Raw genomic sequence first — 17,662 nt, forward strand, 5'->3', positions numbered from 1 at the left:
ACACCGATACAAAATATAACAAGATGTACCTACCTATAATTTGTTAGTAGGTACTAGGTACCTAATTAAATGTTTATGTTGCCGTATTGTTTTTAGTATTGCGATTCCAGAGTTTAGATTTTACAATTTTTTACAAATCTGGTTTAGGCTTTTAATATATTATAATTGTTTGACTTTTAATTTCGGTTTCGGTTAACAAAAAAACACATTAAACAATATATCATAGAACTTACTGCGTACGGTGATGGTTAATAATTTGAACCAATGATACAAATTAATAATAAAATAAAAACAGAAATTATAAACCCAAACATTTTTTAAATATACTGCAGGCAATTACATAATATTAGTATTGGTTTAATATCGGTTTTGTTATAAAAATAAAAAGGTTTAGTCATGGGTTCCCGAGATTTTTGGAAACCTAGTACCTATATAGGTATTTTTAAATATATGGTTCCAACCTCAAGTGTTTTAATATCGGGTAATTATTTTAATGAAGAACATTCATTATTCAATAACTATTAGAGCTGGATCCATAATAACTATTTTTTACGAAATGTCTATACGCATTGTAAACACGTTGCAGTAATTTATAACGTTTATGAAAATATTTTTTTTAAAACAAATTAGTTTTAATACATTTTTTTTTAAAATGTTCGTTTTTGAAATAATGACAGCATGCATTTTTAATTCTCTATTCTAAAGTAGACAATTTTTTGGAGAATTTTCATGTCCATATAAATAAACGTACAAAATAATAATAAATTATAAAAATTATGATGTTATGTCCCGAATTAAAACTGTGTAAAAACATATATTTTTTAAAACGTTTATAGTGAAATGAATCGTCTAAGCGGTGTAGAAGTCTATGTTTTTCTTTTTGTATACGCGATACAGGTGTGAAATATTATTGTATTTTTGAAACGTGCTTAAAATGGAAAGTTACTTTTTTTTAGTATTAAAAAAACATGATGATTGATCGATCTTGTCTCTCATTTGACATTTTAATGCTGTGAAAATGTATGATATTATTATTTATTAATTCACGGAGGGGGTGGGATAAAAACAAGACAACGTTGATGCATCGACACGTAATCGAATTAATAATTGTTGAATAAACTATGATATTATAAACTATAAAAGTGAAGTTTTGATAATAATAATTACGAAAAAAAAAATTGTTTGCCAAGCAGTTTGTTTTTCGTCATTCTATAATATTTTAACGCCCGCGTCCGTGTATCGACGTTTGACTCAATAACACAAAAACGATAGTGTAAAAAGGGGCGCAAAGAATTTGTACTATACATGCTTATAAACATTGAATATTATACGTATAATGTATATATATATGCGATATATGTATTACTCAGACGATAATATTTTTTTTTTTTTTTGAATAAGCTCCTAACAAACCAACCAGGTTTTCGCCATCTGATATTTATTAGTTTATTACCTACTATATATTATACTATATACACTATATCACTTTAATATTATTATTTTTTTTAGATATATACGTCAATCACAATATCTGATAAAGGTGTACGAATATGACGAGGAAGCGGCGCCAAGACGACGGCGGGAGCGACCAAAATTCGTTTTCCACAAGTGTAGTTTTGACGAGTTATATAGGCAGACGGAAAAGTAGTGGTTTGTATGTCATTTCATATCATATTCGACGCACGCCGCTCGCCCCGCACCACACTATTTATGGGCTACGGCGCCACCACCAAGCCGACCCCACACATCACAGACACAGCAGCTGCTGTATAAAATGTAATATTATTATAACAGCCATTTTTAAAAAAAAAAACAAATATTAACTTTTCGTTGAGCACGTTTTGTCGGATTAACAATATCATATCGCTTAGAAGGTAGAGACGAGAACAATTATATTTGTTTATTTACAGAGAAAAAACTCCATTTACAAAAAAAATTGTGTATATATAATAGATACCGCTTCTTTCCATAGTTCGAAACATTATTAAAATTTTTATAATTTAGTGGTAGTAGGACTACACGCGTGTCTACAAAATGTGTATATTGTACCTACAGAGATGTAAAATATGATATAATATTAGTGTTAATCACTTTATTTTGTACTATATACAACTCACAGGTTTCGAAGGTCATAGATTTTAAAAACCAAGTCATAGGCATACAGATTGAATACAAGACTCTTAGTAAGTTTTTCTTACAGAAACTTAAAAATCCAAAATATACTCGTAGAATAGCTATTTTTAATTTATCTTATTATTGTGTCTATATTAATTCTTTGATTACATTTTTTATAAAATACATATCTAACGAACTTATTACCATATTATTTTACATAATAATTATAAATATTATACATGCTCTACGAAAATTGATTTTTAATAAAAATTATTTAAACAATACATACTTGAATTCAATAATAGTGAGTTTGTCACTACCTTTTGAAAAATGTCTTACAAACTATAACTTGAAATATTTGCCCATTTAATGTTTTATATTAACGCGTAAAAATAAGGAATTTATTGGGGATTTTTCATACGCTAAATCGCATTTATAAATTTGTAAACAATTTCAAGTTTTATGACTTATGTATTTTAACAATCTATATTATAACGTAATGTCAATGTGTACTTGCACATATTAATCTTAAATCTTAATAATACTTTAAAAACGGGTCCTACAATAAAATTTCCTGCGCATGCTCATGTTTTTTAAATCTTAATCATTTATTCCTTAAAATTTGATTTTAAGGCACTAACATTTCAAAATCTCAAAATATTTTTTTATCTAATATCTATGGATTATTAAAATAAATAAATGAAAAAGTTAAAAAAAAAATTCTAAAGTTGAAATAATCTATTTTTACTTTTTAAAAGTCTTTTCCGATAATAAGACTTTGAGGGACGAGGAGTACATAACTTTAGCGAAAAATATGTTCTTATTCACAACAATGAGTTAGTGACATAATAACGCATGCGTTACGAAAGTTATGCATCATGACTGTAATAAGTTATAGTAAAAGTTTTAGTGTACCTACTACTATTAGTGAATTCCTTAAAAACGTAAATGCATCGATTCAATCTTTGTAACTTACGGACTATTGTACTATATTATTATAATTTATAATACATAACAGGTATAATAGTTATAGATTCTGAACAAATATAACACATAAGTTATACTACGCTGTATGTGTTTTTGATTTTATTATTATTCATTATTTATTTTTGTATAAAAATCGTGTTTGTCTTTATGAACAATAAATTGAAATATACATATATTGTATAGTTCATAGTAGTTTATGGTAAATAGTAAAATTTATTCATAAACGAAGGAGAGTCAAAAGTAAAAATATATACTTACCTATATAGTTTTCATTTATTTTCTTATTTTCATTGAGACACTTATAACTAATAACTAATAAGTAATAATCGTATAACATTAAACACTTAATATTTAGTTTCATTTGTTTGGTTTTTGTCATGCCAGTTGGCATTTGGCAATTAAATCATTTGATTTTTGGCGACGTTTATTATTGTGTTTTCTTTCTTTGCTATAAGTAGGTACCTATACCTATTGTTGGCACTATTAAAAAATGTGTATTGGTAGTTGACTGTGTTATAACTTATAGCTCAATTATAACTATGATGAATAATTTAAAATCAAATAATTATTTTTACGCTTAAATACATTGTATCCTTTCTCACTTCACGTTATCCTCTATTATTAATTGTATTATTATTTAAATTTATTATTCGATATTCATAATATGTTATCCGTGAAGGGTATGAGAAAGGGTCACTTATTGTTTCCACAAACCTACATGACTACATTAATCCAGCGTATACTACAAATGTAGTTTTCGTCAGACCGATACAACAGTGTTCAATAGATTAAAATTTAAAATCAATATATACATTAACTTAAGGTAGTAATAACGTTTATTTAATTAATATTGTTTGCCTGTTTGGTCATATGACATAACTACATAAGTTTATCAATCAGTTGCTATATTTCATGTAGTACCTACCTATATAGATTTTCCAATAAAAAATTTTAAGTTTTATATTGAAATATCCACTTCTAAGTTCTAAGTCGAGAATTAACAGTATTAGGACATAATGGAATCGCTACCCTATAAGTAATAATTTATAACGAGGCTAATTTATATGTAGCTATTTAAACGCGATGAGTAAGTATACAAATTAAAAACACATTTAATTTTATAAATTGTTAGTATATATTATACTATAAACGAATTTTATTTCTAGTAGATTCTTACATTGATTTTTAAAAATTACAAAAGCACTAGATATTTACAAATTTTTACATTGATACATAGTTCAATATTTCATCAATTTAAAGTCTATGTTATATAATATACTAAACACTGAAATTGTCAAATTTGTAAAACTTATTATTATAATTTATCAACCATTAAAGTCAGTGTTTATGACTTGAAGTGTAAAAATTATGGCGTTATTTTTAATATTAAGTTTTTATTAACTAAATAAAGTTTTACGTACTCGTTGTAGATCATTAATTAATAATAAATGGTTATCCAAAGAGCTTATAATTGTTAAAAAGTACAATAAATTAAACTCATGTTTTATTTTTATTTCCGTTCTTGTTTCTATTATCTACCTTGTATATTATATTATAAAAATGTTTGAATCACTCTAAAGTTTAAATGCAAAATTACTAATATTGTTCTTACTCTTACCTTTGATAATAGTTAAATTCACTCTAATATTAAAGCTAACAAGTAACAACACAAAACGTGTTTTATTGATCGCAAATTGTCTATGTCGTATGATTGTACAATGGTTGTAGGTATGTTGACAATACATGCAAGTTTACGTCTTCTTAATCGTATGATTTTGAAACATTTATTTTCAAAATTTTTTAAACCATTAATTGTATTAATAATTTATTGGCGTATTAAATATTTAATCAGTCCTTAGACTATTATTAGGTTTAAAGTTTTATGTAAATATTAAGACTAAGATAAAAATCGTAACAACTAATATAATAGCATAAGGTATAAGTATAATAATTATACAAATCAAAAACAAAACTTTTTTTATGATTATATAAAAGCTCAAAATTTAACAAAATTTATAAAATTTAATATCTTGAAAAAACACAATCTAGTAACTTAGGACTTTCACATTATAATTTTTTTTTTGTCATAATGTTTTTAAGGTTTATTGTTATAATCAAGATCATAAGTCCAATAGTCTACAATAAATACCCTAAATATTTAAAAGCTTAATGAAACCCATTTCGTGCACAATTAAAAATAGGCGAAACCAACATTAACATTACATACATTATCATTTATCGGTAATGACATTTGTAATAGGTAATTAATATTTTAAATGTCAAATGGCATTCTTAATGTTAAATAGATGGTTATGTATCTTTAATGTGTAGGTAGTAAATTTCTATATTTTTCCGAATTTTACCGGATACAGAAATTATAGTACTTATATAGTATAATTTTAGATAATTTAAAATTGATTTATTTGGTTATCACTATTTTTCCCGGACGAACATAATTTTTCCTAATGGTATTTTACCCGAAAGTCCGTAAACCCGTAGCGATTTTGCTCGAACAGCTTTCACCCGAATTAATATAAAAATAATTTATAATAACATAATAAATTATGTAGTGTAATAATGAAATATTAAAAAGGCATATTATATCGTTGTAACGACGGTAAAGTGCGATAAAGGCATGATATCCGTACTTTTGTGTAAACAGGTACTATCTTTTTTTTTTTATCAATGATTATTGATTAATTAGAATGTATAGCAATAGTTGTATTAAAGTTATAGATACAAAATATAATATATAGAAAATACACCACTGTAACTCATCGTATAATAACTAAATTTTTTAATTTTTTATTCCGAGAACAATAACCGTCGGGAAAAGGGAGATCGAAAAAAAAGGTTTTGGGTTTTCGGACTGCTTTTAAATAAAATAACATTCGGGAATTTTTTCCCAAATGTTATTTTAACCGAAAGTCCATAAACTGTTAACCATTTTACTGGAATCGATATTAAAGTTGATAAATTATAATGGGTATAAAAATTAAAATGAATTAATACAATTAATAATCACATATTAAATTATGTAGTGTAGTAATTAAATATTAAAAAAAAGATATAAGTCGTTGTAACGACGGTAAATCATAAAATGATTATAAAAATTTCGGGTTGATAAAAACTATAAAAAATATCAAAAATTGTAATAAAAAAGTAAACATTTCACAAATCTTTAATTTTTGTTAGTGCTTATTATACAGGACTTATTGTATAGTGCGTTACGCTATTGACTCGGGCGGTCTTGTGACAAGTACACTTCAAGACTGATACCGCGTAGAGGTGGGAGTAGGTTGAGTGACGCAGGAAGACCAGTTTTCGACAGACCCACAACGGAGCGTTTGGGCGCTAGACAATCCTCATTCGGCAGTCGTTCCCAGCAGTAATCACACCGTCGGCTTGTGCCGTAGCAGCGACCAACCCTCACACCGAAGTCCTGACTATCAACAATACACCGCCACCATTAAACAACAGGTGTGTACTCAGAATACGTATTTGTGTATTGCATTTTCAACGGTGTGAATATTTAATAACGTCACATGTTCATTTTCGTCCTTTTTACTAAAATAATTTATTCATAATTATAATTATAATAATAAACGATTAAATATCATATTGTAGATGATGGCATTAATGGCATTTTTGTTTTTTCTCAGCATCCGAACTGCTACAGTCCTCCGGTTTACGTCGCCCATAATACATAGTTATACGGGACAGCCTGCGAGCAAACCTTTCAGGTATGAACAAGTATAATATATATATATATTTATTATGTATAATGCACATCGTTAATATAATATTATTTAATCTGTTATACGCGTGATACCAGTTTATGCTGTCATTTTGTAAATATTTTTTTAGAGACGCTTTTAAATTTAATTTGTTATCTCTTTCCAGTAACAATACACTATTGCATCGATATGAATCCCGAGCAAAAAGTATGTAAATATTATCTGCGAAAATCTTGTCGATATGGAGATCAATGTTTCAATAGTCATGAAAAGCCACCACATTGTGAGTAATCATAACTAGTAATTATAACTTTAATAATAATTTTATTTTATGTACTAATAAATTGACTGTGATAAAATAGTAACAATACCTATCTTTACAAGATTTTAATTTAATTAATGGCTAATAAATTACGGACAATATTGTAATTGGATCTGACTATAGAGCTATTTTAAACAAAACATTGATCTTTAGTAAAATAATTTAGCAAAAAAATATTGTTTTTTTATAACATTATGATAAAATAGCTGTTATGTTTTATTGATAAATGATATATGTAATGAATTATATAAAATAATCAAATAACTGTATATTTTCAAATATAATAACATAACAAAAATAATTAATAATAATAATCTTTATACTTTCTTTAGCGAAACAAGATGATGATAAACCTATTTTAACTTTTGAAGTTGCAACAAGCAGCAAGCAACAACGAGAGCAATCTGAAAATGTTCAGCAGACATTGACTAACAAGTAAATTTTTAACAAAATTAAATTATAATTATAACTGTTACCTTTTATTTTTATTATTTATTTTCAGGCCAACTGAGCATGCAGATTCAAAATCAACTGAAAATGTTAATAAAACACAACCGAATGAATCAATTAATACACCACCAGAACTAGGTAAGACCATAACCACCAAAAATTGTATACATAGTTATACATAATTATATACTTATTATATATAATGTCAACTATTTGGTTTATTTTTTTCCAAAGATATCAGTAAACTGACAACTGAAATGAAAAATCTGGTGAAAAAAATTAATATACTTGAAACATCAGTAAATACACTTCGCAAACAATTACGAGAGCAACAGAGAGCAAATTCTGATCTTATTAATGAACTGAATGCGACACAGTTGCATGACGAGGATTTTAAATGCCCTATTTGTTTTGAAGTATTCATAAGGGTAAAATTTAATATTTTCAATATATTTATATATATATATATATTATGTTTACATAAAATAGATAAAATTAATCTTAAAATCATGTTGTTTTAATAATTTATCTTATTAATATAATATTTTTTTTTCTTGGATTTAGCCATCATTGCTTGATTGCTCGCACATGTTTTGTGAATGGTGTATTGACAAATCATTAGAGATAAGTGATCATTGTCCAATATGCCGGGAACGTATAATCGATTATTCATATTGTTTAAATACAGACAACATCATCAAAAGAATGATAGGACTGATGCCAGAAAAAGATCAAAAGAGGTATAAAAACGTTGCGGCACTCAGAGCTAAGGATAAACCAAAAAGTAAAACTTTTAATAATTTAATATTTATTTTAAAATTTTTTTTAACATACTTTATATACCATACTATCAAATTTATTTGGAATGCTATTTAACGTTTTTAATTAAAACTAATATTCTATTATTTTCTGATGATGCCAACATGTTTTGCAAGGTTAAAACTAAGATTGTTAATAATACCCTACAATCATTGTTAAATAAATCTATTTTTATGGATTGAAAAAAATTATCTTCTCTAAATATCGAAAAGTTTCATTTAGTCATAAAAATAATCTTAATTTAAATTAATATTAGTTCAATGATGACTTCTATTAAGAGTTAACTCAATTAAAAGTTTAAGAAAATATTTTGAATAGGTATATTTTGCGCTTCAAAATGAATCATAAAATAATTCATAATAAATCCTATAATATATTATGTTTTATAAATAGTAATATTATAGAGTTTAGAAATCTTACTATTAGCTAATAAATTATTCTTTTAGATTAATTTATTATGCTACTGAAAATTTCAAAAATATACTGTATTATTTTTAAAGAATTTTTAATTGTTTAGCTGTCACTATTTCATATTAATTGTATGTAAGTTTAATACTTTTATGTTTTTAAATTTTTGTCATAATTTTTTTTATTATTCATGTATGTTTCTCTGGTTGTAATTATTGTCATATACATTAAATTTTGTTAAAATGCATAATAATATGCTCGTTGAATATACAACAACTAAACAAATGTAATATTTGTAATTGTATAAAATTGTTTTATTATTATAGGTTTAGAACTGCGTGCTCTCCGTGTGCAATTCGAGTTAGTAAGACTTACATTAAATGGATATGTAGCATTATAATTTTTATTTTATATTTTATTTTTTATACATATAATGCATATTATATATTATTTTGAATTTTTACTATTCCAATATTCATTATAAAATTAGGAACTTGTTTTTATCATAACTTATGATAAAATATCAATAATAGGGTCATATATGATGTATGGTTGTAACTCACATTAAAAATTAGATTTTAATTGACTTTTTATTTATAAATAATTTAAAATATATATTATATCATACACTTATGTAATGCAATCAGTTTGCTAAGTATTTTTGTAACCATTTATTATAATTTTCAATTTTTATAGAATATTAAGGATTTCAAACAATGATTATTTTGTAAAAATATTTTAATAAACTGCTAAAAATAAGAAAAAAAAATTGTGTTGTTTTTATAACATAGGTAGGTATTAATATTAAGACCATAAGTTTTATAAGAGAAAAGTATATAAATAGTAAAATAATAGACCTAATTAGTAACAATTACAAATTAATATTAATAGTCATAAAAAATGAATTAGATGTATACGCAGACGAAATCTTACATCATTCTACGAATTCTTCTGATAGTAATGAATCTAGGATAATAAATTCTCAATAGAAAATTAACAACTAAATAAAAAAACATTATGTTATGAAAAAAAAAAAATACACAGATTGTACCTTATATGATAATCGATAAATATTTATTTTACGGTTGAATGTTTGATAATAGGTCAATTCACGATATAATAAAGCTAACCATACAAATTACAAAGTTTGTTACTGAATTAAAATTTATTAATTGAATACGATGTATACATTTGTAGACAGAGACAACATAATGTGGATACCTAGGTATATGACTTCATTTTATTACGCATTCACTAGGTTAGGTATATTTATGTACAGGAGGTGAGGTGTGAATTGTGCCGTGAATGCATCTCTACCCTCAGTTTGTGAAACAACACGTAAAAAAACAACAATGGTGATAATTAGAGTAGTTCATTTAATTAAATATAAAACCTTAAAAATGCACTTCCAAGTTTATTGAAAAGAATAAAGTATGATTTTATTACTTAAGTACAAATAATATAATTTATTAACAAAACTTTCTAGAAAAGCTATTTAATTATTTAGAAGGTAAGTTCTTAGAAATGATATAATTAGGTGTTTAACTTTAATAAGTTAATAATAAGTTCCTATTTAAATTAAAATTTTTAAAAATGATTGTTTATGGATATTTAACTCATTACTAAATACAACATCAGAAATATTATTTTTTAATTTTGTAAATTTATTATATTCAGATATTGTTTATTGAGATCGGTTTATTTTACCTACCATTACTTCTATTACTTTAAACGTTTTGTATAATGTATATACTCATAAAATATTAATAATACGAATATTAACAAAAAAAAATGTAAAATGTGCAGTGTAAAATGTTTTAATTGATAAGTTCTAAAAAATATAATAAAATCTAAAAATTACACATAAATTGTAAAATAGATTTTAAATACAATTCGAAAATGCCTAATTCACTCCCTTGAGTAGTTATTAAAGCTTTATTTAACAATAAGCTCAAGTATTTAATTTCTAATAGGCATAATCTTAATCATAATAATACGGGTCATTGTTAGTGGCCCAACGTGCGGTACCTAATTTATATCTCAACAGGTATACCCAGTAAATCATTACTAGCGTGTGATAATCATTTATCATGTAGAGATAGACTGTAAGATGCGATAACTTCCCAGTGGTTCAAACGCCGTATTTGCTCGACTTACACACGATTTCGCAAAATATACCTTTTTACCTTTGATATAAGTCGTTTTCAACCGGCAAGTGTGAAAATTCTGGCAGTGTGCCGTGTTTCTAATTTTTTGTATATATATTATATATATTATATATACATTATATGGATTGGTGTACCGTAAAAATAGTATAGACAACGTTTTCAGACGTTTTAGTCATTTAGTGTGGATTTACCAATAAAAAATGTTGCTTATGCCGAATAGTGAAATGTAACATATAAATAAAAAAAATGTTATATTTGTTTTAAATTCAATATTTTTTTTTTTTTTATGTTGGCCAAATAAAAATATTTTTATTTCACGGGAGTTGGTCTTCTAAAAATATGAATAAAAAATCATAAAATGTACCGTAAAAAGTTGTAAACGGAAGAAATAAAAAAAAAAATGTAATCAAAACAAAAATGTTCACAAAATTACAAAATAGATTTTTTTATCACTTATCATAGTAACGATATAGCGCGTTTCGCCAGACTCGGTCGGTCTTATGACGACACCATAGGATTGGTACCGTGCAGAAGTGGGAGTGGGTAGGGATACGCAGGAGGACCAGTTTTCGACAGTACCCAAAACCGGCGCTAGGCAATCCACATTCGGCAGTCTTCCTCAGCACAGTATTATTGCTTGTCATCGTACCGTCGCGCGTCGATTTGTTCCGTTCAGCTACCAACCCTCACACCGAAGTCCAGGCCATCATACCACAGGTGTGTACTCAGAATACGTATTTGTTTATTGCATTGTAATCAACAGTGCGCGTATTTAAATGTAATAACGTCACTTGTTCATTTTCGTCCTTTTTACCGAAATTATTTCATTCATAATTATAATTATTATAGATAATGACATTTTTGTTTTTTTCTCAGCACTGAGAACAGTGACACTGAACACTGACAGCTACAGTCCTCCCGTGCACGCCGCCCACGATACGTTGTCCATAAGGTACAAGACAGCCTGCGAGCAAACTTTTCAGGTATGAACGACCATAATATTTGTGTATATACTTAATAATCGTCTCTTACGCGGGTGGAATAATATTTTGTGTGTATGTCAATAACATAGTACCACATACTATGTTTAAAAAATACACGTTTGTTTTAAATTTTTTTACTGCATTTTATATAGTGGTCAGTTATACAATTATACTTCTAAAATTTATAAGGCCATTAAATTATATTCCCAAGTCCATAATTTCAAACCTTTTCGATTATGACTGTTAATTCCACATTAGGAATAGACAATAAAATGTGTGAATTTTACTAACAATTATTGTTTAATATACTAATTTTTAATTTTAAAATACCTTTTATTGATAACATTTATAAATCAATTAGTTTATTGGAATTTCACGATATTATAATGATCTATTTATGGTTCAAATTTCAATTACTTAAAAATATTTAAAGGCACCAAACTAGAAACATTAAAGTTGTAAATATGTATTATTAAATTCATTGTAATTTTTGCTGATAATGTGTATATATTATACAAAATGCACATGGTTAATATAATAATATTTAAACTGTTCTAGGTGAAACTTGTTTATGTATCATCTTATAAATATTTTATTTAAAAAACTTTTTAATTTAATTTTTTTATCTTTTTTCAGTAACTGTTAACAACGCACGTTTGCAGTAATATGAATCCCAACAATCCTGTAGAAAAATTTTATTATCGAAATCCTTGTCAATTTACAAATAAATGTAGACCTGAAAAGCCATCATATTGTGAGTAATATTGCGCTTTATTAAAGAATATTAAAATGTTATTTTTAAGTATTAATAAATTGGCTGTAATAAATGTGTGATGTAATCATCTTCACAAGATTCCAATTTAATGGATAATAAAGTACTGACAATACTATTATATGCGTACCTGTCTAAGGAACAAGTTTAAACAAAACATTGCTCTTTAGCATTAAAACTTTTAGTACATTTAACAATTATGACATAAAATATTGCCTTTTAAAAAAATCATGATTTTTAATGATATTTTCATAATGACTTATGTCTTATTAATAAATTATAAATGTAATGAATTGTATAAAAAAATCGAGTAACTTTGTATTATCAAATAAGTATCATACAATTTAAAAAATTAATAATGTAATAATCTTTATATTTTTCTTAGCGAAAGACTTTCCTACTTTAACTTCAGACTTTGCCACAAGCAGCAATCATCAACAAGAAAATGGAAATGTTCAGCAGACATTGACTAACGAGTAAATTTTTAACAAAATTAAATTATAATTTTAATTGTTACATCTTATTTTTGATTTTTAGACCCATTTCAGATTCAAATTTAACTGAGAATGTTGAAATACAACCACAAAAATCAATAAATAAACTACAAGAACAAGGTTAGAAAAACTCCACCTAAAATTATATACATACTTATTAATATTACAATAAGTAAATTTATTTTTTATTTTTTTCAAAGATCCTATGATATTGACAAGCGAAAATAAAAAGCTTGTCAGAAAAGTTAATTCCCTTGAAAACTCAGTGAATACTCTTCGAAAACAATTAAAAAGGGAAGAAAATAAGAATACTAATCTTGTTAATGATTTTAATCATAAACGGTTATATGACGAAGATTACAAATGCCTTATTTGTTTGGAAGTATTTATAAAGGTAACAATTTAATAATTTTCAAGAATATAACTTTTTAATTAAATTCTTTTCTTTTCTTTGATTTAGCCTAAATTGCTGAATTGCTCGCACATGTTTTGTGAATGGTGCATTGACAAATGGCTAGTGAACAATAATCAGTGTCCAACATGTCGGGTTACAATAGAGAGCGTTGCATACTGTTTAAATATGGATAACTTCATCAAAAGAATGGTAGAGCAAATGCCAAATAAAGCTAAAATTGAGTACAAGAAAACAGAAAAAGAGCGAGCTAAGGATAAACCACAATGTAAGAACGATCATGCATTTTGTTTTAGTTTTAATCATATTAATATATTTTATATCTATCTTACTTTAAGAATTATATTATACATTCTTAACACATATTTTCCCTAATCACGCTTAAATTGTAAAAATCTTATTTTATTCATCTCATTATTTTTAGTCTTTTTTAGAGTTTTTCACAGACCTCATTTAGGTTTTTTTTAATATTATTTTGTTCTTAAAATGTCCATTAATAGTTAGTTTTATTATTTGTTGATGGTGCTTTAATGTTTTGCAATATTTAAACTTAAATTGATAAAATCTTATAACCATTGTAAAAAAAAAAGAACTCATTCTAAATATCAAAGTTTTCATTTAGTTATGAAGTGTATACTAGAAATCTTTAAGAATCCTGGTATTAGTCAATAAAATCAGTGAAATATCCACTTAATTAAATTTTTTTTAATCTTATATTTGAGAATTTCTAAACATATACTGAGTTGTGTTTAAAGAATTTTTAATTGTTTTTATTATTCATACAAGTTACTCTGATTATATTTTTTGTCATATGCATTTCATTTTGTTAATCGGCATATACTTGTTGAGCATACAATAAATAATTAAATAAATATAATATTTGTGATTGTATAAAATTGTTTTATTATTATAGGTTTAAAACAGCGTGCTGAACGTGAGCGACATGACATAATAAGAATTACATTAAATGGACGGCCCACTTTAGTCTAATTATTATTTTTTATTCATAACATATTATGTATTATTTTGATTAATTATTATTCGTATACTTGTAATTAAGTTTTAATTTGGTTGTAACACGTTAAAAATAAGATTTTAATTGCTTTTAATTTAACTAAAAAATTTAATTATTAATTGTAATTAATTATATTATACTTTGATATGTTCTCTTTATATAATTTGTAAAAGGGTGAATACCCTTTGATATATACAATAAATAATTATTTTTTACACTGTGTAATGTAATCAATTTTCTAAATATTTTAGTGATCATTTATTATAATTTTAAATTTTTATAGAATTTTAAGAATTCCAAACAATGATTTGTATAATTTTTTTAATAAACTCATTTATTTGATTAGAAATAAAAAGTAAAAACTTGTGTTGGTGTTTTATAGAAATGCCAAAGGCCAAAAGTGTAACACGAAAAAAAAAGTATATAATTAATATTAAAATAATGTACTTAATTAATAACAATTACAAATTAACATTAATAGTGATATACTTACTAAAGATTTAAGTTTTTATAAGTAAAGTGAAAACTTTGTTTGTGTAATTAGCTTAAATTGAATAAGTGTGCATATTATATAACATGTTTTAAATATTGAACATAATATGTTCAATAGCATGAGTATTGATGAAAGGTAAGACAGTGACAAAACATATATTCTTCTCTCAATAAATTTTAGAAAATTAGGGTATTACTATTATAAAGTTGATATGTTGTAATAGAGGCATATAACTTATTCAAAATATTTCTGAACTTATTTTTTAAAAAACAAAATTCTTAAATAATATTATACTCTTCAAAGAAGTAATATAAAAGTTACTTTCTTGTAGTTTAAAACACGGAATGATAAAACCTACACGGTTAGTGCACAGACCTCTATGACTACAACAAAATATAACAATTTCAAGTGTTAAAGCAGTAGATTTGAAATTCAACGATAAATTTTCATAAACTATAAACAGAATTCTGTAACAAGAAACGTGTAAGTTTTCTGCATTACAAGGTTAACTAACGAAGAGTTGTAACGATGGAAAAATTACCTCTTCAGAGTGCGGTGATGTCTCAGCTAAGTTTTCAACATGTTATAATATCACATCAAGCTTTTCGCACACGATATCTCCTGCACGGTCTTATGCAAAGCGCTGACAAGGAAAATTTAAACAAAACAAATTACATCGAATTCTTCGGGTTACGAATACAAAAGCATAATTTTATTATAGTTATAGCTCAAATCCAATGTATAAAATTATGACGTAGGTATCGGATATCGATTTACACTATTGGCACTTGACAGTGATTATAATTAATTAATAAAGGTGGTCATTAAAATATAATAAACAGCCTCAAGTATTCACTAATCACTGGCGTGTCGTGTTATTATCACGGACTCGGTTATCTCTGCAGTTGCTATGTTGTTCCCATTGACCGTACAATAACCGAAACGCTCGCGACGCAGTGTCGCCCGAGCGAGCACGTTAAAAAGAGACGGTTTAGTATTATCCATCTCTGTTTTGTTGCCAACGAATAATTTTGTTTAGGCGCGCCAACTGCCAAGTATAATGACTTATTGTAAAATATATTTTATACTATTAATACGGTTTAATAATTATTTCCAAATATCGAACAACGAGATGTTTGTTTATAACTTGTAATAATAATAATGATTATTATAATATTGTAATAATCAATATTATACCATACTAGCAATTAAATTAAGGCTCTATAATATGTCTTACATAGGCAAATGAACTGTCACTGACAGTTGAGGTTTACGGTTTATAAAGGCTACTATTGGAAAAATAAATAACACTTATAACGCAATTATTTATTTTTTATATAGGTATTAATAATATTCAACAACCAATGTATTAGGTATATCATTATTTTTGAAATATTCGTCTTGCCATTTATTTTGGCCATATGAGCATTGCCAAAATTAACAATGTTTACTAAAAAGTATGTACCTAAAACTTACCTATAAAAATCACTATATACCTACTACATTAATATATATAAACACGGTTACTGAATTACCAAGTAGAGTGAAAAAGTAGAGTGAAAAAACTGACCTTCAAGGTCGTTGATCAAAATTTACATCACACATATTATGCCGGATGCAGATAGACCGGTAATCATTGAAAAGTGAATACGATTTATACGATAGGTATGTATAAAAAGACAGAGATAGAAATATTTAGTGTTCACTATCTTTTTCGAAAACACACTCGTTCGGTCTTATATTTTACATTAGTTGTATTGGCGGCGATTGACTCGATTTGAGTAGATACCTAAAAAATAATTAGGTACTCCGTGCCACGACTGTACATAGAAGGTACGTCTACTTAGCTGCAGAGAAACTTCTGAGCGATAAAAAAAATGTAAAAGCTAAAGTCCACGAGTTCAAAGGTACATCCTCTATCGTATCGTGTTGTTCGCATATCAGTCATCATATTATTATAGTACTTATTTTTCTTTGGCCGTTTTAATCATGGTGACTGGACATTTAAGCCGTTTAATAAAACACATATTTGTACTAAAAGAGAGTCTAGTTTCTCTTTATAGATTTTTATTGTTCACTAATATTTCATTATGATTTTTGTTTTCAAAAGGAAAAAATCGTATCAACGACACTAATTAAAAATAAAAATGTACGTATAATAGTAAGTAATAATACGTAGGTATTGATGATAACGACCTTGGTTTAATCCTGCTGTGTTCAATTGGCCACCGGTTCTATACAAAAGGCTATTAAGTGAAATTTGACTAGGTAAAGAAAAATTATTATTAATTGACTTTGTGACGATCATATTTTCATAAAAAACAACACAATCTAATTCCAACTGATCATAAAATACCTACCCCGATTTGTATTCTCAAAAAATAATAACTAACTATAACATGTACTAACAGGGAATGATCTAGTCAAATTTATTATTTTCTTCCTTAAAAGTGTAATAAATGTAGTTTGATTGTTTCAAATATATTT

General features: G+C 25.9%; 2 protein-coding genes and 1 long non-coding RNA gene across 4 annotated transcripts; 2 read left to right on the forward strand and 1 right to left on the reverse strand.

Moving 5' to 3' along the window:
• Positions 1-6,454: 6,454 nt before the first annotated feature.
• On the forward strand, positions 6,455-9,462 carry LOC114127526 (E3 ubiquitin-protein ligase rnf8-B-like). Its single transcript, XM_027991787.2, has 8 exons — positions 6,455-6,582; positions 6,765-6,845; positions 7,006-7,122; positions 7,494-7,596; positions 7,664-7,749; positions 7,846-8,039; positions 8,176-8,395; positions 9,165-9,462. Exons 3-8 carry the CDS (start codon positions 7,029-7,031, stop codon positions 9,236-9,238), a joined length of 771 nt encoding a protein of 256 aa, XP_027847588.1. The 5' UTR covers positions 6,455-6,582; positions 6,765-6,845; positions 7,006-7,028; the 3' UTR covers positions 9,239-9,462.
• LOC126552942 (uncharacterized) lies at positions 7,489-16,210 on the reverse strand. Its single transcript, XR_007606409.1, has 3 exons — positions 15,717-16,210; positions 7,638-7,692; positions 7,489-7,565 (listed from the first exon to the last, which is right to left on the reverse strand). It is a non-coding gene; the product is annotated as an uncharacterized LOC126552942 (long non-coding RNA).
• LOC114127555 (E3 ubiquitin-protein ligase RNF8-like) lies at positions 11,302-14,924 on the forward strand. 2 transcript variants are annotated; one of them, XM_027991825.2, is made up of 8 exons: positions 11,302-11,723; positions 11,883-11,989; positions 12,626-12,743; positions 13,147-13,237; positions 13,299-13,375; positions 13,456-13,649; positions 13,716-13,935; positions 14,581-14,924. In XM_027991825.2, the coding sequence occupies exons 3-8, from the start codon at positions 12,656-12,658 to the stop codon at positions 14,655-14,657; spliced, it is 747 nt and encodes a 248-aa protein (XP_027847626.2). In that variant the 5' UTR covers positions 11,302-11,723; positions 11,883-11,989; positions 12,626-12,655; the 3' UTR covers positions 14,658-14,924. The 2 variants fall into 2 exon arrangements, with proteins under 2 accessions (XP_027847626.2, XP_050064105.1); XM_050208148.1 differs by lacking the exon at positions 11,302-11,723 and having other exon boundaries at positions 11,743-11,989.
• Positions 16,211-17,662: the final 1,452 nt, after the last annotated feature.

The sequence above is a fragment of the Aphis gossypii genome, chromosome X (assembly GCF_020184175.1).
Source record: "Aphis gossypii isolate Hap1 chromosome X, ASM2018417v2, whole genome shotgun sequence".
Taxonomy (NCBI): Eukaryota; Metazoa; Arthropoda; class Insecta; order Hemiptera; family Aphididae; genus Aphis; species Aphis gossypii.